General features: G+C 35.2%; 1 protein-coding gene and 1 non-coding gene across 8 annotated transcripts in view; both read right to left on the bottom strand.

Moving 5' to 3' along the window:
* The window catches only part of C13H9orf85 (chromosome 13 C9orf85 homolog), a 60,416-nt gene that overhangs the window by 16,866 nt on the left and 15,643 nt on the right, over positions 1–27,907 (bottom strand). For 3 of the 7 annotated variants that reach the window (XM_071600577.1, XM_071600578.1, XM_071600576.1), the window contains exons 2-3: positions 11,850–12,085; positions 8,752–8,858 (exon numbers count right to left, since the gene is read on the bottom strand). In XM_071600577.1, coding sequence (XP_071456678.1) covers positions 8,752–8,858; positions 11,850–11,891 — 149 coding nt within the window. In that variant the 5' untranslated portion in view covers positions 11,892–12,085. Of the gene's footprint in view, positions 1–8,751; positions 8,859–11,849; positions 12,101–27,907 lie in introns of those variants that run through there. The other 4 variants (XM_071600575.1, XM_027940137.3, XM_071600574.1 and 1 more) reach the window with 2 other exon arrangements.
* Trnas-uga (transfer RNA serine (anticodon UGA)) lies at positions 4,246–4,318 on the bottom strand. Its single transcript has one exon. It is a non-coding gene; the product is annotated as a tRNA-Ser (tRNA).

Below are 27,907 nucleotides of genomic sequence, written 5' to 3' on the forward strand. Positions count from 1 at the left end.
ATTTAGCTGGGCATAGTGGTGCACCTCTGTGATCTCAGCTATTTATAATTCCAGCTACTCAGGAGGCTGAGGCATGAAGATCACTGTTCAAAGACAACCTGAACAATTTAGCAAGACCCTATCTCAAAATAAAAAATAAGTTTTAAAAAGGGCTGGGATAAAGTGTCCTTAGGTTCAATCCTCAGTACTGCAATAAACACAAACAAACAAACAATACAAATAAGAAGATTTAGTAAAAAAGGAAACAGTTTCTTACTTGTAAAAAACTAAAGCAATTGTCAGCCCACACATTTCCAGAGCAATGTAGATTCCAAGGCAGGGTATACCAATTTTTCCATTTTTTCACTTGAAATATTTTAATGATCAAAGCTATTTCCAGTGAACATTCATCTCACAGCATTTAAGTTCTGGGCTACCTTCTCCCCATTAGTGACAGTTGTTTTAACCTGTTGTGTTCATGGGACTCCTGAGTAAGCTTCTGCTTTACTAAAGAATTCTATAGCTGAAAAGTTTGAAAACCATTGACTTAAGATACAGGACAATTCACACTGGGTACTAAGGCACAGGCATCTCTAATCCCTCTAATCCTCATCACCTGTGAGGCTGAGGCAGGATCAAAAGGCCAGCCTCAGCAACTATGCAAGACCCTAAGCAACTTAATAAGATCCTGTATCAAAATAATAAACAAAAAGGGCTGTGGATATGGCTTTGTGGTAAAGTGCCCCTGAATTTGATCCCCAATACCAAAAGAAAAAAAAAAGAAGAAAGAAAGAAAACGGTCTCCAGATTCTGTCCAATGTCCCAGAGGGACAGAAAACTGAAATAGAAAACTTATAGGTTCAACTGTCAGCTCAGATCCCAGTCTGTTTGTGGCCTGCCACTGTTTTATAGCAGCTTTTCTTTTCTTTTTTACTACTATGGTGATGTTAATCATGAACTAATGCTGTATCCATGATGATACAGCCTTCATTCATTCATTTGCAGTTCTGGGGAATGAACACATGATAGGCCTACAGATTTTTTTTTTTTTTTTAAGTGGATGGAAAGAGGAAAAGAAGTAGGCTAGACATTTTAACAGAAATGTGCATTATTTGCCTACCACATTTCTAACTTAATAGAAGAAAAACGTTGCTTGGTTACCTGAAACAAAAGGCATTCAGCACCTGGAAGCAAACCTATTTAATACTTTCCATAGAAACAAATATTAGAAAACAAAGCAGGATGGTACTCAGCAGTATGTGGTAACAGCACATAGCAGACAACTTCCATGAAACAAGATGGTGACATTTGTAAAAATTAATGAAGCATCAGGCTCAGGTTGAAGAGGGGGAAAAAGTCTTTTGACTGAATAATACAATACTGAAAAATCACTATGAAAGAGGAGGAAAACATGCCTTTGCAATCTGACCAATTTGCATTTGAATCTTTGTTCCCTCTACTTTTGTCTAGGATGAAACATCTAATCTCTCTAATCCCAGGATAAACAAAGAATTTCTTTCTGGCCTAAGATTGAAGAAGGGAACAAAATCTTTTAACAGTTTATATTTCAAGTACCTGGAAAAATATAAATACATATTTTAAAATATTTCTTTACTTGTTTGCTTATTTACGTGTGCTGGGGGTTGAACCCAGGACCGTGCACGTGTTAAATAGACACTCCACTAAGTATTAAAAAAACATGATTCCTTCCTCCTTCTCAAAGAGTTACACAAATCATTTTATAAGATCTCTTGCTTTTCTAATAATTCAGCTCTACATCCAAGGTTATTTATACTGCTCATAAGTGATTTGGGACAAATCAGGAATAGTAATGAACAGTTTTAATTAATCTTTGGGTTTCTTTTTCAAAAGTCAAAAATAAGGTCACTGAAAAAATAATTTTATATAAAATGGCAGACTTGCCCTGAACCACAACTCATACATTTATTAATAGTAATATTAAAATTTGAAATCTAATAGTGATCATGCCATTTAGTACCAAAGGAGATCTGGATCCCACCATAGCAGCCCTTCTACCAGGGAGTAGCAGGTACTGGCCTTAAGAGCAACTATCTAAGGAAAAATGAGTGGGGAATTCTGGTAGAGACTGATCTGACTTCTAAGTCACAGTGTATAAAATACAGGTGACTGTTGATTCTAGGGTTTTTACTTTTATGAGCCTTTCACTTTATTTCTATAAAGACCTCAAGCTTTGAATATCCAGAGCTATTTACTTATTTATTTTGTAGGGTTTGGGCTTGGTGGCAAGCACTCTATTACTGAATTACATTCCTAGCCCTATGTAGAGCTATTTAAAATTGACTTATTACAAAGGGAAGCACCGGCTGCTTTTTATCCCCTATCCTCTCACTGCCTTCATTTAATTCCCCTCTATCAAATACAGTTTTCAACCCATCTCTCTTTCAATCAACTCAAGTTAGGACCTCTATTCTGTTTTTAAAATTCTCTGGTGATGGTCCAGGATTATTTCCAGTAACTGGGAGAGACTGCCATAATGAACACGCTTATAAAAATTCCTGCAGCATGTTAGCACACTGGAAGAAAATAAATATGCAACATTGTTTGCCAAGTACAAACATGGGACCATTTCTGCTTCTAATGGTTGAAGCAGGTATGTGTGAAAATTTTGATGCCAAACTTTTTTTCTCTGCTCTAATTTCTGGTATCAGATCCCCATGAATGATAGAAATTTGCTAATGGTATGGGTTTTGACATTTGAAAAGACAGACAAATGGGAGAAAGGGCTTTAATTGTTCCCATATTCAGAATATTACTACTTCAATTTAAAATAAATGTCACTTACAAAGAGCCCCCTTTTCCCTTAACATTTTATATTCTACTTAACATTTCTTTATATACATTGTTTTGCTGCATAATTTGTGGCAAGTGATATTTAGACAAGTAAAATAGTGTTCAACATATGTTAGTTGTGGTTGGACACAATACCTTCATTTTATTTATTTTTACGTGGTGCTGAGGTTTGAACCCCACTCCTGGCATGTGCTAGGCAAGCACTCTACCGCTGAGCCACAACTCCAGCCCCAGTATTCAACATTTTAACCAGAAAAATGAAATTACACAGAAGTTACTTTTGTTTGTGTGTCTGTGGGTGGGGTGGAGGGTTAGTACTAGGGATTGAACCCAGGGCCTAATGCATGCTAGGCAAGTGCTCTGGCTACAACTCCACTTTTTGAAAAATTTTATTTTGAGATATGGTCACACTAAATTGCCTAGATTGGCCTTGAATTTGTGAGCCTCCTGCTTCAGGTTCCCAGTACCTGGGATTGTAAGTGTAAGCTACCATGTCCAGTTAAAAGACACATCTTTGACAGTTAGTAACAAAGTACGAATGGTCTACTACTTCTAATGTTTTGACTTACAATTTATTGATTTCATCATGGTATAAAAACAAACCCATACAAGGATTGTTTTCCACTTTCAATACGTTATACAATTAATTACATGTTTTATTATGAAATAGTTTGTGTTTTCTGGGCATGGTGACACTCATCTGTAATTCTAGTAACTAGGAAAGAGAATTGAAAGATTAAGGGCAGCCTCAGGTACTTAGCTAGGCCTTTTCTTAAATTGAAAAAAATAAAAGTGTGTGTGGGTGACTGCTATAGCTCAGAGGTAAAGGACCCTTGAGTTCAATTCCCGGTAGTATATACACACACACACACACACACACACACACACACACACACACACACACGAATAGTTCCTCTTGGATACTTTTTGCCTAGCTGTAGATTAATTATGCTGAGCATATTTAGGGAAGGTAAAGCTAAGATACAATGTTTGGAAGGTTAAATATACTAAACATATATTCTTTTGCATGTTTAATTCTAGGGATCAAACTGAGATATCCACTTGCTAGGCAAGTATGCTACCACTCCTAAAGACATTTTTATTAATTCATATTTTTGGTGGTTCTGTGGGTTAAACCCAGGACCTTGTGCATGTGAGGCAAGCACTCTACCAATTGAGCTATATCTCCAGCCCTCTAAACACATTTTTAACTTAAGATATTTTCAACTTATATGACAGGTTTGTCAGGATGTAACACCATTATCAGTTGAGAGGCATCTGTAAACATCTTATAGAAACCCTAACAGAGGACAAATTTAAATTACAGGTGACTACTAACTTGAATAAAATATTTAAAATTTCAAAACAAGTTATGTTAGCAACATCATCAATAGATTTAAATTCCTTATAATGTTGGGCATGTCTTTTTTTTTTTGGTGGTGCTGGGGATTGAACCCAGGGCCTTGTGCATTCAAGGCAAGCACTCTACCAACTGAGCTATATCCCCATCCCCCTGGGCATGTCTTAATACACAGAAAAAGCAAGGTGGATATTGATGAGTTATACACTCTATAACCCTTTCAGTCATGGGACTGAAATTTGAAAGCTAGGCTTTCCTATATGCCTCACGTACCATGTGTCCAGGATTATCAGAAATTTATTATGTCCTGGGGCTCGGGATATATCTCAGTTAGTAGAGTGCTTGTCTCACATGCACAAGGCCCTGGGTTCAATCCCCAGCACCACACACAAAAAAAAAAAAAAAAAGAAAAGAAATTAACGATGTCCTAGTATAGGAAGGTAACATGTTCAGATTGACAAGGTTCAAAACATGTTAGTCTAAAATAAGGTATCTTGGCAAATTGAATAGTTTAAGATGAAGTAATCTGAGAAACAGCAGGTGTAGGAAAATCTCTCTGACCTTCTCCTTATAAGACACTCATTCAAGACATGCCCTCATGATACCTGGAGGAAAAAGATCATCATTATCTCCAAAGGCGGACAAAGGTCTAGCTAAGTTTCCTACTTTGTCCTATCACATTTTCCCATGGCTTTCCATTCCTTATCAAACCTAATATGAAAGCACTTGGGTTTAATCATTTCTTCAAATCTTTATGAAGGTTCCCATGGCACATAAAATTTGGGTGGGGTGTAGCTCAGGGGTAGAGTACTTGCCTAGCCTGTAGAAGGCCCTAAATTCTATCCCCACAGCACTGCCTAAAAAACTAAACAAAAAAATGTGTAAATGTCACATAAAACTCATATTAAATAAAGGTGTCCTTTTCTCTTGCTATTGTTTTTATTAAAAGAAGGGCCTCAACTAAGAACCTAGAAGGGTAGATGGAAAAATAACTTTTTCTTCCTTTACAAGATCCTATTTTGACTAGTAATGTCTCAGTCTCATAAGCTATGACCTGTTTTCCATTAGCTTGGGCTTCTTTACTCTTAGAGATCTTCCTTTAGGCTTTAAAATCTTGTTATCTATATTTTGGCATTTGTACAATATTTCCCTCATCTTGCTTTGTTGTGAGCTGAAGTACAGCTAACCACATCTACCTCAATATAATGCAGAATAGTAGCTCTTGAGGTCCTTCTTAGCCCTCACCTCCTTGACACAATGGTCTCTTGAAGACCTCTGAATCACAGCTAGTGACACAGCTAGTGACAATACCACCACAAACTCCCCTAACTCCAAGGACTTCAACAGCTTTGAGTCAGAACAAAGTTGTATGTGTTTGAGTTAATGTGTTCACATCCAACCATTTTCAAAGATTGGTATATTCTAAATTTTCTGGAAAACTAATTACAGTTATGCATTATATAATGATATTTTTGTCAATGATGAACCACATACAGGATGGACTATAATGGTAAGCTATCCCCATCATTAAGTGATGTGTGACTTACAAAAATTTGCCACTTACACTGCTTTCCTTTTCTTTTTGTTTTTAACTGAATCTTTGTGTTTGTCCAAATAAATATTTGTTTTTCTAGGATTTAAAGTATGCAAGTTTTTCTGGCCATGAAAAAAAAAATTTTTGGAGGGGGGTACCTGGATTGAACCCAGGGGCACTTAATTGTTGAACAACATCGCCAGCCCTTTTAAAATTTTATTTAGAGACAGGTCTCACTGAGTTGCTAAATGCCTTGTTAAGTTGCTGAGGCTGGCTTTGAACTCACGATCCTCCTGCCTCAGCCTCCCTCGTCCCTGGGATTATAGGTGTGCACCACTGCACCTGGCACTGGCCATGAAAATATTAAGATTATAAGTAACACAGAAAAGAAGGGAAAAATCTAAGAGCCATATAAGTATGTCTGGAAATTCTATAGCCTGTGGAAGACTAATAACTGATATAATCTTTCACATACTAGCACATTCATAATGAAGATAAACACCTAGGATAATATATATATATATCTTTTTTTTTTTTTTTAGGTACCAGGGATTGAACTCAGGGGCACTCATCAACGAGCCACATCCCCAGCCCTATTTTGTATTTTATTTAGAGATAGGATCTCACTGAGTTGCTGAGGTTGGCTTTGAACTCTCAATTCTCCTATCTCAGCCTCCTGAGCTACTGGATTATTGGCATGTGTCACCAGCTAGCATATATTAAAGATGGGCAAAATTAGAACATAAACAATTGCTGAGACAGAAATGTTCTTAAAAGATTTTCTTTCTTACACAACACTAGTCTATTAAAATCCTATGAATATGCAAATATTTATTACCTATACTTCCAATTCTTTTAGGGAAAAAATGCTAGAAAGAGAAAATGGAGATTGATGAAATCTTAAAAGATCTTTATAGAAAATGCCTTGTAGAAAATACTCAGAAACCTACAAATCTTGTATTAGGCCTATTAACTGAAAGTACACAACTAGTATCTAATTGCTATCCAGAGAATATACTTAATTCATTTATAAAAATCTAAATTAGATATTGCATACAATTTCCCTATTATTAAATCTCCCTACTGCTAATTTGGGCCAGTGAGAATAAGACTCATCAGACTTGTTTAAAGGTGTTTTGTTCTGGAAGGGAATGCTGAAAAACAAGAAGAAAACACTGAAAGACAGAAGTGAGAAATTTATAAACCTTTTAAAGGGGGAGTCAACTATACCCAAAATAAATCTAAAAATTCTGGTCTGAAAGATTAGTACTGGAAAAAAAATTTTCTAAAAAGTTTGTAACTTTCCATACTAAAAAGAAGCATCCTGTGCACGTTTCATTGTCTTTTAAGAGATAAGATCTCTTTCTTTCTTTCCTTTTTTTCTTTTTGGTACTAGGGATTGAACCCAGAGGTGATTTATCACTGAGCCCCATTCCACAGCCCTTTTATATTTTTTATTTTGAGACAGGGTGTCATTAAGTTGCTTAGGACCTCGCTAAGTTGCTGAAGCTGGTCTCAATCTTAGGATTCTCCTGCCTTAGCTTCTGGAGCTGCTGGGATATCATGCCTGACAAAAAAGATCTACAATGTGCTAAACAAACTTGGAGGTAAATTAATAGTATGACTATCTTAGGCATTGCAATCAGTCACCTTCTGACAAGTATCAAAAAAACTTCACGATAAAATTTGCATTTTTTTGTGTTGTATGATGTTTCAGTGTATTTGAAAAATTGAAAGCATTTCAGATGTTTTAGTATCTGTTTCATAGAAAGTATAAAATAAATTTTATAGAATAAAAAGTTAAGAAAATGCAGCATATCTCAGGCAAAATAAATCACTCAAATTAAGACACTCAAAGCTATCAAATATTCCCAAGTAAACAAATTATTCCATAGCTTCAGTTTTAGATTCACAGACACGCTGACATTTTTCGACAAAAATAAACACCAACAGCTTTATTACATATATTTAGACAGATCTTCCAAAGTTTAAGTAAAATTTTCTCTCATAAAGTGAGAATACCACCTACTGCAGTGGCACACACTATAATCTCAGCAATTTGGGAGGCTGAGGTAGGAGGATTAAGTTCAAGGCCAGCCTCAGCAATTTAGCAAGACACTGTCACAAAGTTAAAAAAGGCTCAGTGGTAAAGCACTCCTGAGTTCAATTCCAAGTATAAAAAAAAATAAACAAACAAAAATATAAAGAAGAACACCTTTTCAAGGAAGATGAAGCTATTGAACAGTTAAATAAAGAAATAATGAATAAAGATTATTTTTTGGGGTACTGGGGATTGAATTCAGGGGCACTGAACAACTGAGCCACATTCCCAGTCCTATTCTCTATGTTATTTACAGACAGGGTCTCACTAAGTTGCTTAGCACCTTACCATTGCAGAGGCTGGCTTTGAAATAGTGATCCTCCTGCCTCAACCTCCAGAGCCGCTGTAATTACAGGCATGTGCCACCATGTCCTGCTTGAGCAAATGTTCTTAATAGCAACTATATAGATTACCAAATTAAATTCATAATGTAAAAAGAATATGCTAATTTTTACATTGAAAGTAATTACAAAAAATTTTATGGATTGAATTAAAAGATCGGATTCCTTTTAAGAATTGGTAAAGATAATCTATAGTAAATAGTGTTATTTCATTAGTAGGAGACATTTTGTAACACAAACTTCTTCTCAGCCAAAACTCACTTTTTATGAACAAGGTTCTATGAGTGGTGCATTATTATTTGTGAAAGACTGGACAGGGAATGATGAATCTACTTTTTCTCATCTCTAAAAACCAAGATTCACTATGCATGCAAGACAAAATGCTAAAAGAGAGAATGGAATTTTTATGTGTGTATGTGGCGCTGGGGATTGAACCCAGGGCCTTGTGCATGTGAGGTAAGCACTCTATCAACTGAGCTATATCCCCAGCCCAAATGGAATTTTAAAAAAAAATTGACTTTGATATTTATTTGGATACAATTTTAGAAATAACAATGTATGATATACATGCCACTGGTTAAGGTAATGAAGAAATTTAACTCACCATTTTTTAGGTTTTGATAATGGTTTGTATTTGTTGTATTTTACACGCCATTCAAGAACTTCTTTACAGCGCTGACATACTCCATCGTGAAGTTTTTGATTAATTTTCTTAAAAACAAACAGAAAAACAAATTAAAAATTTCACACATGAGTGAGTATAGCAAACCCCTTAAAAAGGCATGAGAGAAATTTACTTTTTTTTAAATATATTTTTTTAGTTGTAGAGGGACACAATATCTTTATTTATTTATTTTTATGTGGTACTGAGAATTAAACCCAGTGTCTCATACATGTGAGGCAAGTGTTCCACCACTGAGGTACACCCCCAGTCTGAGAAGTTTACTTTTTAAAAATATTTTTAGTTGTAGATGAACACAATACCTTTATTTTGTTTATTTATTTATTTAAATGTGGTGCTGGGGATCGAACCCAGGGCCTCATGCATGCTAGGCAAGCAAGTACTCTGCCACTGAGACACAACCCTAGCCTGATAAGTTTATATTTTTTAAAAAAACAATAACCTAATTTTAATCTGTATAACATTCTATGACATATTACATATTTTATGTATATTATCCTCTGATTCTTTAAAAGGTAATTGTTCTTAACTGGGTTTAGCTCAGAATCATCTAGAAAACTTTTCAATTTTCTGACGAGTATTTTGAGAAAGCTTTCCTGTTGACCAGATGTACATCATATCCTGATGGGTCAAAATTCATACTGTATAGTTAAGACATGTGTATGTTAGTATATGTTAATTATACCTCAAAAATGCAATAATTAAAAAAGAAAACATAGCTCATATTATTTCAACAATTCAAATATAATCAGTAAGTTGGAATTAAACTGAGGAATCCATTCTGAATTATCTTTTTTTTTTTCAGTCTCTAGGGTTCCAACCCAGGACCTGGGACATGTTAGGCAAGTGTCACCTAGCTGCACCTCCAGCCTGGGAATATGAAAAAAAAAAGGGGGGGAAAGAAGGCTGGAAACAAGGCAGCATTTCATTACTCAGCCCTTTTTCTTTCTTACATAAGGAAAAAATATTTTCAAAAAGTTCTTCTTGAGGCTGGTTATGGTGGTGCACACCTGTAATCCCAGTGGTTTAGGAGATTGAAGCAGGAGGATCTTGAGTTCAAATCGAGCCTCAGGATAATCGAGGTGCTAAGCAACTCAGTGAAAGCCTATCTCTAAATAAAATATAGAACAGGGCTAGGGATGTGGCTCAGTGGTTGAGTACCTGAGTTCAATCCCCAGTAAACCAAAAAATGGGCTAGGGATGTGACTCAGTGGTTAAGTGCCTCTGAGATCAGTCCCTAGTACCAAAAAAAAAAAAAAAAAACCCAAAAAACAAAAAAACCAAAAAAGTTTCTCCTGGCTTTACCAAAATAGGAAAAAAAAAAAATTGTATATGTAAATAGCTTGGTGAGAAAGGGGCTTTATGAGGAAAGAAAACATTTTTAATTATGATTTCCATCTCAAAATATGGTGGGGAAGAAATGTGATATATAGTAAAATTTTAAATGTATCATACCATCTCTGTAACAGATTCAGAATCTAAACTATATATTTTCAAAGTACTCTTGAGAATTTTCTGATCTCTTTGGTTGAGGAACATTGTCTTTGCCTATTACTGAACTTACGAATAGAAGGCATTTTAAATCTTTTCTTTTTTACTCCCTTTGTTCTTTTTTAAATTTTTCAAGGGGAGAGAAACATATCACAAAGATGCCAATTCTTTGGAAGGATATTTGGAAGGATAGAGTTAAAAGCACAGTGTTTAGACTAGATCATCTGAAGGAAAACAAAACTTTTGAGAAGTGCTTGATATTCTTGAAAGCTCTGAACAAGATGGCAAAAATAATTGGACAAAACATTTATTAAAAGAGAAAATATTTCAAGGATATTTTCAAAATCCATAAATTAAGCTGTGAATACATTATGTTTAACTCTGGTGAAAAACATATTGTTACTATCATTATGTATGGGTATATCGCTTTCCTCCTGACTTACGTAGAGTTCCCAGGAACGTCAGCTCTGTATCTCACTATATTGGTTCCATACTGTGGTACACTGGTGTCAGAAAGGACAGCTATGCCCACAGGCCAAACTCCTCTTCCTCCCAATCTTGGTCCTCAGTGATCATGTACAAAGCTAATTAAGAAATATGCAGAACTAGGGGGCTAGGGATATAGTTCAGTTGGTAGACTGCTTGCCTTACATGCACAGGGCCCTGGGTTTAATCCCTAGCACCACCAAAAAAAAAAAGAAATATGCAGAACTAAAGTTCGCATTTCATCATTTGTTCTTGTTCTCACTGCCTTCTGTTGCCTAGAATATCTTACTAAAAACATTACTTGTATTTTCTTAACTCCAATAATAATAGGAACAAGTTAATGACCTTGAACTATAATTACAATAAGAATATGATATAAACTTTCTAACTGGCATTTTCTTAGAATTCAAAACATTTTATGACCTGCAATTTTACTACACATAGCACGATCAGCTTGTTAACTGCCATGTTAACTAGGAAGTATTATTTGGCTTCTTGTTTGCTTCTGTATCCAATTTCTGACCAGTTCATCTTGATTTACAAAGCTGTGCATAGTTTGGAAACTGGTTTCTTCAGGGTGGATTGACAGTAGAACAAAAGAGGTCTTTGTGGGAACTTGTCCTGAGAGTGATGTGTGAAGCAGTATAAACGGAGATGTTGTACAGCATTCACATGACCAACTGGCCCTAAGGCAAAATTAAAGTTGATGTTTATGTGTCAAGAAATGAATGAGGGTGGGCTGGGGATGTATCTCAGTGGTAGAGAACTTTCCTAGGAAGTGTGAGGCCCAGGCTTCCATACCCAGTACCACACACATAGAAAGAAAGAAAAAACAAATGAATGGGATAAGGATGACAATGAATTTTCACTTGAAAGTAAAATGCAGAAAGAAAGATATACACCTTATTTTACCTTATTTTGGCAAACCAGAAGTGAATTCCAGAGGTGAGCAAAGAAAGCTAAATCCTGATTCTAGGAATTGTTCCATCTGGGGCAAAAGAGATGGCAGTCTTACTTCACTCACACTTAAGTGAACAACTAACCTGTTGGGAGCCACAGATGAATTGTGAGCTTGTCTGAGCCATCTCTAAGCGGAGGTGTGCCCCTCAAAGAACTCTCTGTGCCATCTCACCAATCTGAGACCACTCCGTTGCCTTGGCAACATCCTGCTCATAGAGAATTCTGTGATACTGCAGAATTTATTGGTTCAGACAGCTCCAGGTTCAAGGAGGTGGAAAGAGATATCTGTGCATCCATATAGTCTTGAGGTGCCAGCTGCCTGGAGGAGGAGGAATTACTGCGAAGGTGATAAGGCTCCATTCAGGCCAACTTCCCCATAACCTCCTGCTTCTCTCTCGTTTACCTTTAAGAACCCTTCCTCATAATAAATCCCTTTGATGTGTTCCCCTATAAATAAAGCATGCAGACCCTCACTCTTTGTTAGAGACAGGAGTCATCAGGTCCAATATTCCCACCAGGACCCCGCTGTGAAACTACTTTTCTGAGTCTTTTATTTCTTACTAATTATTTCAGACTTTTAATTTCTCAGCTGGCTCATACCTCTGTGCAGTTAACTAACTGATCCCTTGTGCAGGACACAGCGACACCAACCCTCTTTTGGCAATTAATTTGAGTATACCACTCAAGATGGAAGATCACAGGTTATTAAGGTCAGACTTAAGTATGCCCAAATATAAAATTAACACAGTTTTGCAAATACAAAAGCCTTTAAAAGCTAGACATGGTGGCTTATGCCTGTAATTCCAGCAACTCAGGATGCTGAGATAGGAGGATCAACTTCTAGGCCAGCCTAGAAGTTGATCCTCCTATCTCAGGAGACCCTGTTTAAAAATAAAAAATAAAAAGGGCTGGTAGCTCAGTGGTAAAGTGGCCCTGAGTTCAAGTCCCCATCACTAAAGAAAAAAAAAAAAAAAAAAAAAACCACAAAAAACTTCATTGGAAAATTTCACTGAATGAACACTTTTTAAAAATTTAAACTTAAATACTTACCTAACATATACATAATATCTAAAAATTGTCTTGGCCATCATTAGCTTACATATTTTAGAGTAAGTGGTATTATCCCTGTCATAAGTATTCTGTTAGAGCACAATAATATAACACAGCAATCCCACACAAAAATGAGGTGAGGACTTTGACTTCCTGAAAAGTAGCAAGAGCAAATTTTAAATATGTGCATCAACACGCTGATGCTGAAAAGTATTTTGTAAAATGTAAAGTCTCTTTTAACAGAAGAAAGATACTATTATAGGAGGGAAGGAATTTGAATACCATTCAAAAGCAACTAATGTCATTGTAGATCACAATTCTTTCAGAAATGTTAAAGGTAAAGTGACTGCAAATGGCATATTTTACTTCCCTTGATTGAAAAAAAGAAAAACGAAATTCTCAAAGGAAAATGCTAATTCCAACTGCTGCTAAATATTTATTTTCATGGACTGGCGTTGTTCTTTGTCCTGAATTACTCCTCCCCATAAAATAAGGAATTTTACTTAAATATAGCAATGGCAATGTTATTCCAGAAAATAAAAATGTTTATATCTTAAATTACATTTAAAAGTATATAATTTTCTAGAAACATTCTCTTATTCTAAAATTGACTAACGGACAATGGAGTACTGCATTTGGAAGTAGGAACTTATAGGACTAATGAAAATAATGTGAAAATCTGTCTTTTAGTTTGTGACTTTCAAATAATAAACTACATTATTTTAAATCCTTTGAATATGGCTAGAAAAAAAAAACAGATAAAAGTGGCTGGGGTTGTAGCTCAGTGGTGGAGTGCTTGTCTCACACTTATGACTGGGTTCGATCCTTTGCACCACATAAAAATAAATAATTATAAGTAAATTTTTAGTTGTGTCCATCTACAACTAAAAATATAATAATAAAAAAAAAGATAAGAGAATCAAAGTGAGGAAAAACTAAAGGAAACAGAGAAAAGCTGAAAGCACTCAGGGGCACAGTTAGGAAGACCACCAGCTGGAGATGGCTACAAGTGAGGTCTGACCTTTCTAGCAGCCAGAAAAACAGAACTCAATGTCGGTAACAAGCCAAAAATCTAGTTTCTCAGAAGCAGCTTAACTATTCCTGTTACTAAAATCCAAAGTTTCATGTTCCCCAAAAGGATATCATGTGATATAATAAGCAAAGTTCTCCAAAATATTTAACACAACTGTTTTCCATCCTGGTTCTCAATGGAACTTGTGTTATGGTACTCAGACACAGCCTGGTAAAAAATGTTACTCAGGAATGAAGTATACGTACAGATCCCTGATGGTTGGTTGTATGACCTGTAGAATGCACTGTATATCATAAGGCCACTCAATAAATACTATTTCTCTCAATTAAGTTTTAAGAACATTCCATTCTATTATAAAAAATGTCAAATTTGCAGAAAATTTTAAATAATAATATTAACATTAGCCACATACACACTACCTAGAGACAATCATGAACATTTTACATATTTGCTTTGTGTGTGTGTGTGTGTGTGTGTGTGTGTGTGTGTGTGTGTATTTATTTATTTATTTATTTGTGGTGCTGGGGATTGAATCCAGGGCCTTGTGCATGTGAGGCAAGCACTCTACAACAGAGCTATATTCCCATCCCAGGTGTATACTTTTTAAAGTCATGAACATAAAGGCACTACACCTCTTACTACTTATCATATTCTAGAAATACTTTCTCATGTTGAACCATAATACTGTTACCATACTGAAGAAACAGGTAAAATAACTCCCTAGTACAAATGAGTGTACCTATTCCACACTGAAATTTCCTTGACTGCTCACATATTTTTCATAGCTGTCCCCCTGCCTCCCCCTGCTCTCCAGCATCAAATCCAGGAACAAATCAGTATTTAGCTCTTATGTCTCTTTTGATCCACCCACTTTTATCCTTTTTTACAAAGTTGTTTTTGAAAATACCAGGCAAACTATCTTAGAGAATATCTCACATTCTAGATTTGTTTGATTGTTTTCTCATACTGGAATTAAACTCATTGCTTTACCTTCTATATTTCCTATGAAGAGGAAGTTAAGTTCAAAGTCTTGATAACATCTGGGAAAAATGTATTTTGATCAGAACAATTCATACATGTTGCCACTGCTGTGTATTTTGTATTATTCCAAGTTAGGAGGCAAAGAATGTCAAGTTCTCACCTAGTCAACAGTGCTAGATTATCAATATTAAATTTTACTCATGTAAAACTTTTGAACCTATAAATCCTTCTAAAAATGTAATAATAGGTAACAATTTGAACATCTATTACTCTCTGAAATACATTATTTGGATAAGTCACTTTTTGTGTTTTACTATTTCAGTAATGAGCTAGTCATATATATAGTTCAGAAATACTTTTGAAGCAAGTTCTAGTGGTAAAATTAGTTTTACTGTCACTTGAGGAAAAATGTAAAATCAAAGTTACTATTGGTTTACCTTTTTTTTTTTAATTTAAGGAAACTATAGTTGTACAACATTGCTAGTCAGAAATTAGCTATCAACTTTTTTATTTTGGCTGCACTGGAAATTGATTCCAAGGCACTTTGCTACTACTTTACCACTGAGCTACATTTCCTGTGCTTTGTATTTTATTTTGAAACAAGGTCTCAATAAGTTGCCCAGGCTGTTCTTGAAATTGTGATCCTCCTATCTCAGCTTCCTGAGTCATCAGAATTACAGGCATGTGTCACCATGCCCAGCAGTTATCAACATTTTAAAGATTTTATTACCAAAAACATCAGCCCATTCTCCCTCAAGCAAAATATTACTCTAGTATTAAAAAATGTCCGGTACAGATATATACATTGAATACATATTTAGCTTATTTTTTTTTTAAGTTGTTGATGGACCTTATTTTATTCCTTTATTTATATGTGGTGCTGAGAATCAAACCCAGTGCCTCACATATGCGAGGCAAGCGCTCAACCACTGAGCCACAACCCCAGCTCCCATATTTAGTTTTTATTTATACAAATTTAATTAAAAACCATAAAACAAAGCATGCCTCTACTATGAGACAAAATTATTTTCTTCCTTGAAGTCTAGCTCATCTTTCTCTCATTCACTCTAAAGTCATCACAAATCTTTAAAACACCAATAAGAGAATTCAAAATATATGCTAAAAATGTTCCTCTTGTTCAATAAATACACTTAGAACATAGCTTTTTCTAGAAGTAAAGAAATAATATTTGATTCCCTCCTCCTACTTTTCTTATTATGGCTGGAATCTTTAACAAACATCAACTGCAACAATAAACAATCACATTTCATCCGCAAGACATCTGAATCTAAAATGAGTTCTGATCATCCCAAACAGAGGGCTATTCTCTGAATAGGTCGATACACAGATACTGTCAGTTGCAAATATACAGAGAGGGTCTATGTACAGACTATCTACTGTTGTTACAACAGCCAAGCAAACTATCTAGATTTTCACTGACAATCTTAATGCAGACACTTAAATAGAATCACACCTATCTACAGGCAAAAACACAATGTGGCAGTACCTTTTTCTAGCAGTAAGAGAAAACCCATTAAGGCGATTTTCTTTAACAAAATACATCCCCCCTCTTTTGAGAATCAAACCTAGGGCCTTACACATGCTAGACAAGCATTCCACCACTGAGTTACAACTATGTATATGTGTGTGTTTGTGTGTGTGTGTGTGTGTATATACATATTATATAATACACACATATACACACACACACACCCCAAAATTCACTTTTATTTCTTTCCTTTAACTGAGTTTTATTCCCCCGCAGGGGGTGTACTATTCCTGGAGGTACTGTAATACCAGATTGATGTGTGGCATGACAGAGCAAGCTCCTACTCCATCTCCTACATTTTGAGACAGGGTCTTATGAACTTTGAACTAATCTCCTGCCTCAGCCTCTTGAGTACAAAAATATTTTTAAAAAAACATCGCCAATACAAAACACAGAAGCAATTCTCTCTTGACAACAGGTAAATTTTTGCCTTAACAAGAATTAAAAAATGGGTACTAAGAGTTTTAACATAATGTGGCTTTACTTACCTTTGTACCTGTTGATTACAGAACATTTTCAGTAAATAAAAAACCCACAAAAATTGTCTTTGAACAGAGTACTGGGGATATAGCTCAGCTGGTAGAGCTATGCACAAGGCCCTGGGTTCAATCCCCAGCACCACAAAAAAAAAAAAAAAAAAAAGTATCTGAATAGAAACAAACAGCTTTATTGTCAGCACTATGGAGAACAGGCCTTTTCTTCCTCAAGATTTCACTGTGAATGTTCAAAATGTCTTTAAAGGATTAATCCAGCAATAGTTTGTCTAAAGACTCACCTTACATGTAGGCAGCGCCTCCAGCCCTATCTGCTCCTTTCAAGATCCTTTGCTAACACTCTTCCTCATTAGTCATTAACTCTCCTCTCTCAGCTCAGGTGCTTGCTGGATCCTCCTTTTTTTCACACTATATATTCATGGTCAACTGAATATTTAACTCCAGTCTCAGCAATAAGCTCAATAAAGATTATATCCAAAACTACATCTCAGTTCTAACTATTTTCTCCAATATCTCAGACTGCATGAGAAATTTCCATTTTCCTCCTCACAGAAATCTTTGAGACACCTCAAATTACAAACTATATAGCAATCATAATCTTTCTTAGAAAATCTGTTCCTCCTCTGTCCTAAACTTCATCAGCTCAAGTTAACAAGTTTCAGGTCACATTTTACTCCTCCATAGCCTTTCACCAACATGCCAATACTGACAAAATCAATTCTTCCACATAATTTACTATCTTAGCCTTTGAAGTATGTAATTCAGTGGTATTAAATACATTCATACTGCTGCACAGCCATTACCATCATCCATCTTCAGAACTCTCATCTTACAAATTTAAAACTCTATAGTCAAACAGTAACGTTCTTCCTTTTCCTCAACCCATCAACTATTATTCTATTTTCTGTCTATAATTTTACTACTTTAAGTACTTTTTATAATTTGAATTATATTTGTCTTTTTGTGACTAGCTTATTTCACTTAGCATAATGTCCTCAAGGTTCATAGATGCAGTAAATATATCAGAATTTCCTGTATGTATATAATGTATCTTGCTTATCTATTCATACCTCAACAGACCCTTGGGTTGCCTATTGTTTTTCTACTATGAATAATGCTACTGCAAACATGGGTGTATAAATAGCTCTTCAAGACTCTGCTTTAGCTGGGTGTGGTGGCACATGCCTGTAATTCCAGCTATTTAGGAAGCTAAACCAGGATGAGCCATCAGTTCAAAGGCAACCTGGGCAACTTGGATCCTTCTCAAAATAAAAAGTCTGGGGATGTAGCTCAGTGGTAGTTCACCCCTGAGTTCAATTCCTAATACCAAACAAACAAACAAATAGAAAACCAACTTGCTTTCGATTTTTTTGTGTGTTTGGAGAACATGGCCAGAATGACTATTCCGTTTTAATTTTTTTTTTTTTGTACTAGGTATTGAACTCAGAGGCACTCAACCTGAGTCACATCCTCAGCCCTATTTTGTATTTTATTTAGAGACAAGCTCTCAATGAGTTGTTTAGTGTCTCACTTTTGCTGAGGTTGGCTTTGAATTCATGATCCTCCTGTCTCAGCCTCCAGAGCCACTGGGATTACAGGTGTACACCACTGCACCCGGCTCCGTTTTAAGTTTTTGAGGAAACTCCATGCCACTTTCCACAGTAGCTTTACCATTTTAGTTTCACCAACAGAGCACAAAGGTTCCAATTTCTCCACAGTCTCATCAACATTTGATTTTTTTTTTCCTAATAGAATCCTATGGCAATCCTATCTTGTAGTTTTACTTTGCAATTCCCCAATGATCAGTGATGTTAAGCACATTTTCACATGTTTATTGCTCATTTGTATGTCTTTGGCAAAATGCTTTTTTCCTGTTGAACATTATTCTCTATATAGACATACTACTGTCTTATAATCCTTTTTATTTCTGCAGAATGGGCATTCATTTCTATAATCTATTTCTGGTTTTAGTAATCTAAGTGTTTTTTTTTTTTTTTTTGTTAGTCTATCTAGCTAAAGGTTTGACAGTTTTGTTGATATTTTCAAAAAACAACTCTTAGGCAGGCAGAGTGGCACACACCAGTGGTTCGGGAGGCTGAGGTATGAGGATTTCAAGTTCAAAGCCAGCCTCAGCAATTTAGCATGGCCCTAAGCAACTTAGTGAGACCCTGTATCAAAATTTAAAAAAATAAAAAGGGTTGGGGATGTGGCTCAGTGGTTAAATACCACTGGGTTCAATCCCTGGTACCAAACAAACAACAACAACAACAAAAAAACCCCTTTAGTTCCACTGATTTTCTCTATTGTTTTTATGTTCTAATTCATCTCTGCTGTACTATATCTCCTTCCTTCAGTAGCTTTGGATACAGTTTCTTCGTTTTCTAATTTCTTAAATTGTAAAGTTACATCACTAATTTGAAATCATTCTTATATTTTAACATAAGCATTTGTTTGCAGCTATAAATATCTTCCATAGTGTTGTTTTGTGGTATTCCATAAGTTTTAGTATATTGTTTTTGTTTTCATTTGTTTCTAAGCATTTTCTAATTTTCCTTGTGATTTCTTCATTGATCCATTGGGTAAGACTGTGTTTAACTTCCACATATTTGTGAATTTTCTCGCTTTTCTTATTTTAATGTTTATTTATTTGTAGTTGTTTATGTGGTGCTGAGGATTGAACCTAGTGCCTCACACATACAAGGCTAACACTTTATCACTGAGCTACAGCCTCAGCCCCTCAAGTTTTTCTTGTGTTACTAATTTCTCACTGCATCCCACTATGGTCGGGAAGGTACTCTGAATGATATCTATCTACTGGTACTTAATAGATGGCCTAAGAGGTGGTCTATCCCTAATGTCCTGAGTGCACTTACGAAGAATATTTTGTTGTTGTTGGAAGAATATTTTGTTGTTGTTGGTTAGCATTCCATAAATGGTAGTTATATTTAGTTGGTTTGTTGTTAAGTCTTCTGTTTCCTTCTGTTTGGTTATTCAATCCATTATTCAAAGTAAGGTATTTACGTCTCCAACTATTATTATGGAACTATTTCCCTCTTCTCCTTTCAACTTATGCTTCACAGATTTTGATGGTCTGTCATTACGTACACAAATGTTGTTATGGTTTAGATATGAGGCATCCCCTAAAAGCTCACGAGTAAGACAATGCAAACTCTATTTTGTCTGAGATTAGCAAAGTCATTCCTGCTCTATTTTGGTTACTATTTAACACAGGCTATTTTCCCCCCATTCTTTTCACTTTTTACTTATTGGATCTAAAGTGAGTCTTTTGTAGACAATAATACCTCCACAATCTTTCTCTTGATTGGAGTGTTTAGCGCATTTACACTTAAAAATAATTAGTGATAAGAAGGGATTTAAGTTGGGCGCAGTGGCACATGCCTGTAATCCCAGTGGTTTGGGAGGCTGAAACAGGATCGCCAAGTTCAAAGCCAGCCTCAGCAAAAACTAGGCACTAAACAACTGGGTGAGACCCTGTCTCTAAATAAAATACAAAATAGGGCTGGGGATGTGGCTCAGTGGTTGAGTGCCCCTGAGTTCAAGCCCCAGTACCACCATCAAAAAAAAAAAAGGGTGTGGGGGGGCGGATTTGATTTTGTCATTTTGTTATTTATTTTCTGTATGCCTTATTTTTTTTTGTTGTTACTAGTTGTTGTTTTGGCCATCATTTCTGTCTCCTATTGTGTTTTGTTGATTTTTTTTTGTAGTGAAATGTTTATAAATTATTTTATTGTTTCCTTATATGTATATTCTATAAACTATTTTTTTGTGGTTGTTATGGGGATTGCACTTAAAGTTTTAAAGCAAATTTATAATACAGCTTGACTTTAATAATACAAAATACTCTGCTCCTTTAATTTCCATCCTTACCAGTTTCAGTTGCTGATGTCATAAAACTAGTTCTTTAAACATGTGTGCCCCAAAACAATTACTTTTTAAAATGGATTCAACTCTTAAATGTGGAATTATAAACACTTGTTACAATAATTCTAGCTCTTAGACTAATACTTTTTTTTAAAAATGTGTTTATTTCTCAGATCAAATAGAAAACAAAGAGTGGAGTTACACACCCTGTTTAATATAGCTTGTATAACTGTCCATGAATTTACTTTAACTGAGATCTTTATTTCTTCACAAAACTTTGGGTTACGACCCATTGTCTTCATTTCAACCTCTAGAACTCCCTTCAGCATTTCTTGCACAAGCAAGTCTAGTAGTTACAAACTTTCTCACCTTTTATCTGGGAACATCTTAATTAATCCTTTACTTTTGATGGACAGTTTTGTCAGACATGGGATTCTTGGTTGATAGTTTTTTTCTTTTAATTTTTTTATCAGTCCACTGCTATCTGGCTTCCCAAGTTTGATAAGAAATCTGCTGATAATGTTATCAAGGATCCCTTGTGTGATGAGTCACTGCTCTCACTGCTTTCAAGATTTTTTAGGTTTTCAACTGCTCAATTATAATGTGTCTCGATGTACATGTCCTTATGTTTATTTTCCTTCATGTTGAGTTTCCTGGATTTTTACATTCATGTCTCATCAAATTCGGAAAGTTTTCAGTGTGTGTATGTATATATATATACACACACACACATATATGTGTGTGTGTGTGTGTGTGTATTTTATTTTTTTTTATTTGCTTATTTATTTATTTTTTAGTTGTAGATGGACACAATCCCTTTAATTTTACATGGTGCTAGGGATTGAACCCAATGCCTCACACCTGCCAGGCAAGCACTCTACCACTGAGCTACAACTCCAGCCCCTCAGTTGTTATTTTTTCAAATATTTTTTGCCATTTTCTCTCTTTCTGGAACCCCCACAATATATATGTTCCACTTGAGGGTTTCCCACAGCTCCTTTACACTCTGTTCACTTTCCTTCCATTGTTTTCCCTTTCTGTTCCTCTTACTTGATAATTTCCACTCTCCTATCTTCAAGTTTGTTGATTCTGTTTTATTCCTGCTCAAATCTACTTTTGAATTCCTCTAGTGAATTTTTCATATCAGTTACTATACTTTTTAGTTCTTGAATTTCTTTTTGGTTTCTTTTTAGGTTTTTCTCTCTCTTTACTATCGTTTTAACATCATTTTCTTAGCTTTCTTATCTTTCTCTAGTACTTTGAGTATCTTTCAGATAGCTATTTAAAATTCCTTGTTTAATAGATCTACCATTAGTTGCCTCTAAGGGACAATGTCTATTGATTTAGTTTTTTTTTTTCCATTTAATGGGTCATAATTTCCTTTTTCTCTGTATGTCTTGTGAATTTTTTGTTGAAAACCAGACATCTGAATAATGTGGTTATTATAGATTGAATATTGGGTGTACCCAAAAAGCTTAGGTGTGAGACAATGCAGGAAAGCTTAGAGGTGAAATAATTGGGTTATAAGAGTCTTGACCTAATTAGTGCATTAATCCTCTGATAAGGATTAACTTGGGTCATAAATATAGGAAAGTAGGGTATGGCTTGAGGAAGTGGGTCATTGGGGGATGTGCCTTTGGGGTATATATTTTGTCCCTGAAGAGTGGAGCTCGCTCTCTCTCTTTACTTCCTGGGTGCCTTGCTCCGAGGCTTCCTTGACCACAATCTTCCACCCTGAGGAATACAATTGGCTGTCTATGGACAGAGACTTCTAAAATATAAGTCCCATCAAATAAACTTTTTATTCTCTAATTGTTCTTGCTAGGTCCTTGGATCACAGCAGCAAAAAATCTTACTAAAACAGTTTTTTCTGGAGGTCAGATATCTCCTTCCTCCATTTGATTTAAAATTATTATTGTATACTGTTTCTGTGTCAACAATCAGTCTGAACAGACAATGTCTTTCAGGAATAATGTCTGTTGATTGTCTGTTGATAATGTCTGTTGATTTTTTTTTTTTTTTCCCATTGAGATAAATACAGCAGTGTGGAAACTACTATGACAAAGTATGCTTTGGTATCATTCTATACCTAGCAAATCCAGTGGCAGTACACGCAGAAGCCCTCACGGAGCATGAGAAAGCATATAGTCTATTTGGAAAACTGCAAATAGTTAGAAGGGCTAGATAAAAGGGGATGAAGACAATGGAAAGAATAAGCTAAATTATGAGAGATCTTGTTTGCCAAGCTAAAGAATTTGGCCTCTTTAGGGAAGGGATATGACTGGATAAGATTTTGAGCAGCAATTAAAGATAAAAGAAAGGATGAGATCACTTAGGAAGTTACTGAAGTAATCTAGAAATGATATCCTTAAACAGTATAGTTGGCTGTGGCAGGGTTGACAGAAAGATGGACACAAACAAGGGGAATGATGAAGATGAAAAATGACCTATAGCCAGTAAATCGTTAGTGATAAAATGACTAATACAGTGTTGGGGCAAAGTCAAGACTGGGGAGAGTTTGGGAAGAGCGACTTTTAAGCCAGTTCTGAAATCTAGATTTCCAAGCACACTCCCTGATATTTTGATTTTGTCATTTAGGAGTTTCTGTGGCACAGATGATACTTAACCCGCAGTTAAAGGATGGACAATGCTCTAGAGCAAGGCACAATTAATGCCAAGAGCTCATAAAGGGTGAGTTTATATAACAACCAATCTCTCTCCCTCATCCTCACCTTCCCAAGGTAAACTTAAAAGCACAAACTGAACAAGTCTGATCCTTGGAAAGTTACTTATGTACAATAGAGTGGCACATCTATATGGGGGAAGGTAACTACCTGGTATTTTCATGTGTGGTTTGAGGACCATGTATATCAGAATCACCTTCAAGGCTTGCTAAGAACGTCACTCTTGGGCTCAACTCCAAGATATTAAGAATTCCTGGCATCTGGGATTCTGCACTTTGAACAAGCCTTTAGACGATTCTTAAGCACACCAAAATTGAAGAACTTCTCTTCTAAGCAGATGAAACAAGTTGACATTGCTAACGAAACCTCACCTCTGCTACTGGGAATACAAGTTTTAATAAGGTGATATACTTTACCTTAGAAAGAAAGTTATAATTATCACAATTGAAACAGCATTAGTTAGTATAGATAAGAAATAATAATAGCTGGGTGTAGTGGTGCTTGCCTGTAACAAGCTTCTAGGCAGGCTGTGGCAGGACAATCTCAAGTTCAAGGCCAGCCTGGACAACTTTGACTCTGTATCAAAATAAAAAATAAAATGGGCTTGGGTGTGTGTGTGGCTAGTGGTAGAGTACCACTGGGTTCATTTCTCAGCACTTAAAAAAAAAAAAAAAGGGAAATAAATACCTGGCAAGTGTTCTGTACAGTTCTAAGTATTTGTCAGCTATTATCAAACTATACTTGTCATTGATTTCACTTAAAAATCAATTTTCTCAGTTGATTATATTAACTACCTTGATGGATAACATGTTATTCTTACTCTACATACAAAGAAATCCGACAGATTAAATAATCTGCCTAAACTATTATGTCTATTAATTATCATTCAAGACAACACCCATGACTCTAAATTCCATATTATGCCCTACTATTCCAGGTAACTTTTCTTCTAGAGACTAAATCTATAGCTGATTTTCAGTTTCACTATTGAGAGCATCAATTCTTTGGCAAGATTATCTTGAGTACTAAACAAGTAACTTGAAGATATCTTTGAAACATATATATGACTACCTGTATGCTTGACGAATATATCAAATATCTTAGTCCCCAAAATAATCTCAGAATTGACAGGAAAATCCATGCTAGAGGCATAAATCAGTAATCCAGAAGGGCTATTATTTAATACATCATTTAAAAAGCTTTTCTAACAAAGGACATCAGCCCCAAATGTAATTTTCCCCAGATTTTTTAATCTGTCTTATAAAGTTCCTTAATTCAGACATCGTTTGACCCTGGCATAGCACAATATAGAAAACATCTATTATTTCTACTGACTTCCTCATGATTAGAAAAATAGAATTTATTCCTATTCCTGGAATTTAGTCCAATCAAAGTACACTAATGGATGGAAAACTATTCCTTCTTCATTCTTTTCTATTTCTTAATAAGATCAAATGTCAGACCAAAACTTAATTAGTTAGGGAATCTAAATTTAGGAAACACACTAGGAAATGTGGGTAATTTCTAGATCAGTTATTCTCAGTCTTTGTTTCTGCTTCCCCTGTTCACATGCTCTTATCACATACAGAAGACAGTACATCTTAACAGGTAAGTAACAAATATTCTGGAGAAGGACAAGGAAGAAAATTTCTGATATATTATTTCCCAGTAAGGGACATCAAAACTATACATATGTGTGTATGTGTTTCTGTCTTCTCACTTAAATCCCTGCCTGGTTTGATGTTTCTGATCAATGTTCTTTTTCTTACACAAGTCTTCCAGTGATTTCACATCCATAGACATAGTTATACTTTGGTCATTGTATTAGGGAAGAGCTCTTTACATAGTTTACTATATAACAGGTCTTTTGGTTTTTATCATAAAAATAATAGCAAGCTAAATAATTTGTACATAAAAGACTGCTACCATAAATCTATAAATCACATGTCTAATCCTTTATAAAAATTCTCCCTGTTGTTTTTACAACATTCCTGTGGCTAAGAGTAGGCATAATTATCCTCATTTTGCAGATGAGAAACCTGAGGCTCACAGAATTAAGAGATTTGCTTGAGGTCACAAAATTAATCGAGAGCAGCACAGGTAGCAGCCATAAAAAGATGCTTTTTAGTTTAGGGCATGCTATTAGGTTACAAGTAGAAAGTGTTTCCTCTACAGCCTTCAAGTTCTTTTAAATTTTAAAAAACAAAAACAAACAAACAAACAAACAAGCCCCCCCCCCCATTTTGCAGAGTATACATTTCAATTTGTATAGTGTTCTGACTTATTCTAACACTGGTATTTTAACCGCTGTATAGTATGCAGTACATTATTTGTTTAAAAGCACAAAGCAAACTTCCAAAGTTAGAAAACCTCATTTAGAAAGAAACCATTATGTTCGTTAAGCAGTGTTCTAAGACAGGAGGATTTAGTTTTCTATCATCACCTATCTAAATAATGAAGGGTACCTAATTGTTGAACAATACAGGCCAACATATGTACAATTCAACTTGAATGCAAAAAGCCCTATTCAAGCAGCAATGGTGTAGTGTCACAAGGCAACACAAATGTTTTTATAACCACTCATTAGAAGTTAGTCACAATTTGAGATCTTGTCCAACCAGTATGCTATGCCCTAAGTTAGTGATCTTAAGACAAACAACTGACTGACCACTGTTTAACATGTACTAAATAAAAAAAAAAAAAAAAAGAATATTTCTTTCCTCCTAATACCATATTTAGGAACTTGTGGATTTAACATTTTCAAGCATACTAATTGGTAATATCCACAAACCAAGTGATTTTATCTTTTAAAATAAAACCACATTTTAAGTCATTTACTTGGGGCAGATGTAAGAAGACAATTACATCTTGAAGCTAGTAAACTTCTTCAAAGATAGTTGCCCTGCTCTGGTCATATTAACACATCAAAAAAAATAATCTATTTATACTGATAATGGATTCAGGAGTCAAGTCACATGAGGAAAAATTTAGGTTTGTACCATGATTCATTTAGTTTAAAGCTCAGTTTTCACATATGACTTACCTAACCTTCAGCTGAGAGCATTTTCTTATCTTTTTTAAAGAGAAAAAGCATAAAGATATTGTTGATGACAAGAATATAAAATTAAAATATACTGAGCAAAGAATGCAAATCACCTATAACAAAATATAGTCCTTGTATTTCTATAGTTTTTCTGAGATCTGAATTTTATTTATTTATTTATTTATTTAGGCAAGCACTCTACTTCTGAGCCATAATCCCAGTCCTAAAATCTGAATTTGTTATACAATTCTTTTTTGTTATACAAATCCTGGTTTTCTCAAATCATCCCTGTGCAGAGGGAAGAAAGTGGTATTGTATTTGTTGTTATTCTAACTTATAGCAAGTTGATGTAACTCACCCAAGATTACATAAAGAGCGACTCAGTAGCCACACTAGCAGTCGGGGGAGTCTACTACTGGTGTTGCTCTAACTCCAAGTTTAGGGCTCCTTTCAACTTACCAAACTATAAATATATTGTAGATTAGAATTAAGCATAGCATGTATCATGACCATCTCTCTGCTGCCTACAGAAACAATTAAAAAGAGTACGGGTAGCTGGTATGTACACCAGCCATCTCAAAGATTCAGAAGATTTATGATGCATACATAGTTCCTTCCTCATGTTACTTAAAATATAGTTGGAAAGACTAAATTAATGGGCATAAAATAAGTCAGAAGAGAAAGCATTATTTTTAGAGTTAAAATGGTATTTAAAGGAAGAGATTAACTGGTTGGCTTCTTAAACCGGGCTTTCAGAAGGATATGGACTGAATGGGAACCACTACAGACCCAGGCTAATTGGTAGCCTCCAGATTAAAAGTTTTTTTTTTTTTAATCAAATTTCATTCAACTCCAATCTGATGTGAGTAATGTACCTCTATTGCATATGACAAATTTATAAGGTGTGACAGATGGAAGAGGCGTTTTATGCTTTGGGGGGCTATTGTTAAATACAGTAAGTCCTCAAAAGGTTTCAGATCAAAGTCTACAGTGATGCATTGATAATTTATAACAGCAGCAACTTCTCTTCCTTCAAACCTTCCTTGTACCTCTACAGTCAGAAGTTAAGATCAGAAATGGCTTTAACCCACAAGCAGAAGCAGGAAAGATAATGTGGATAATGTGTAGATAATTCTCTCAGGCCACTGTTTTTCAGCCTTTCCTGACATGCATGTGACTTGATTTTGGGTCTCATAGAGAATGAGGTGATTCAAAGAACTGCTTCAATCAAAAATGAGAAATCCCGCGTTTTAAACGCTCAAGTATCTGAACAATATTGCAGTTCATATTTTTACTAATTGAAAACTCATTTCAAACCCTTAATTCAGCTATTTTTAATTAAAAAAAAACTTGTTTTATAAGATGCTCTTAGTAAAATTACTAGTTTGCTCACTATTACTTCTGTACAGTGATCTTATGGCCCCT

The sequence above is a fragment of the Marmota flaviventris genome, chromosome 13, assembly GCF_047511675.1.
Source record: "Marmota flaviventris isolate mMarFla1 chromosome 13, mMarFla1.hap1, whole genome shotgun sequence".
In the NCBI taxonomy this organism is placed as follows: Eukaryota; Metazoa; Chordata; class Mammalia; order Rodentia; family Sciuridae; genus Marmota; species Marmota flaviventris.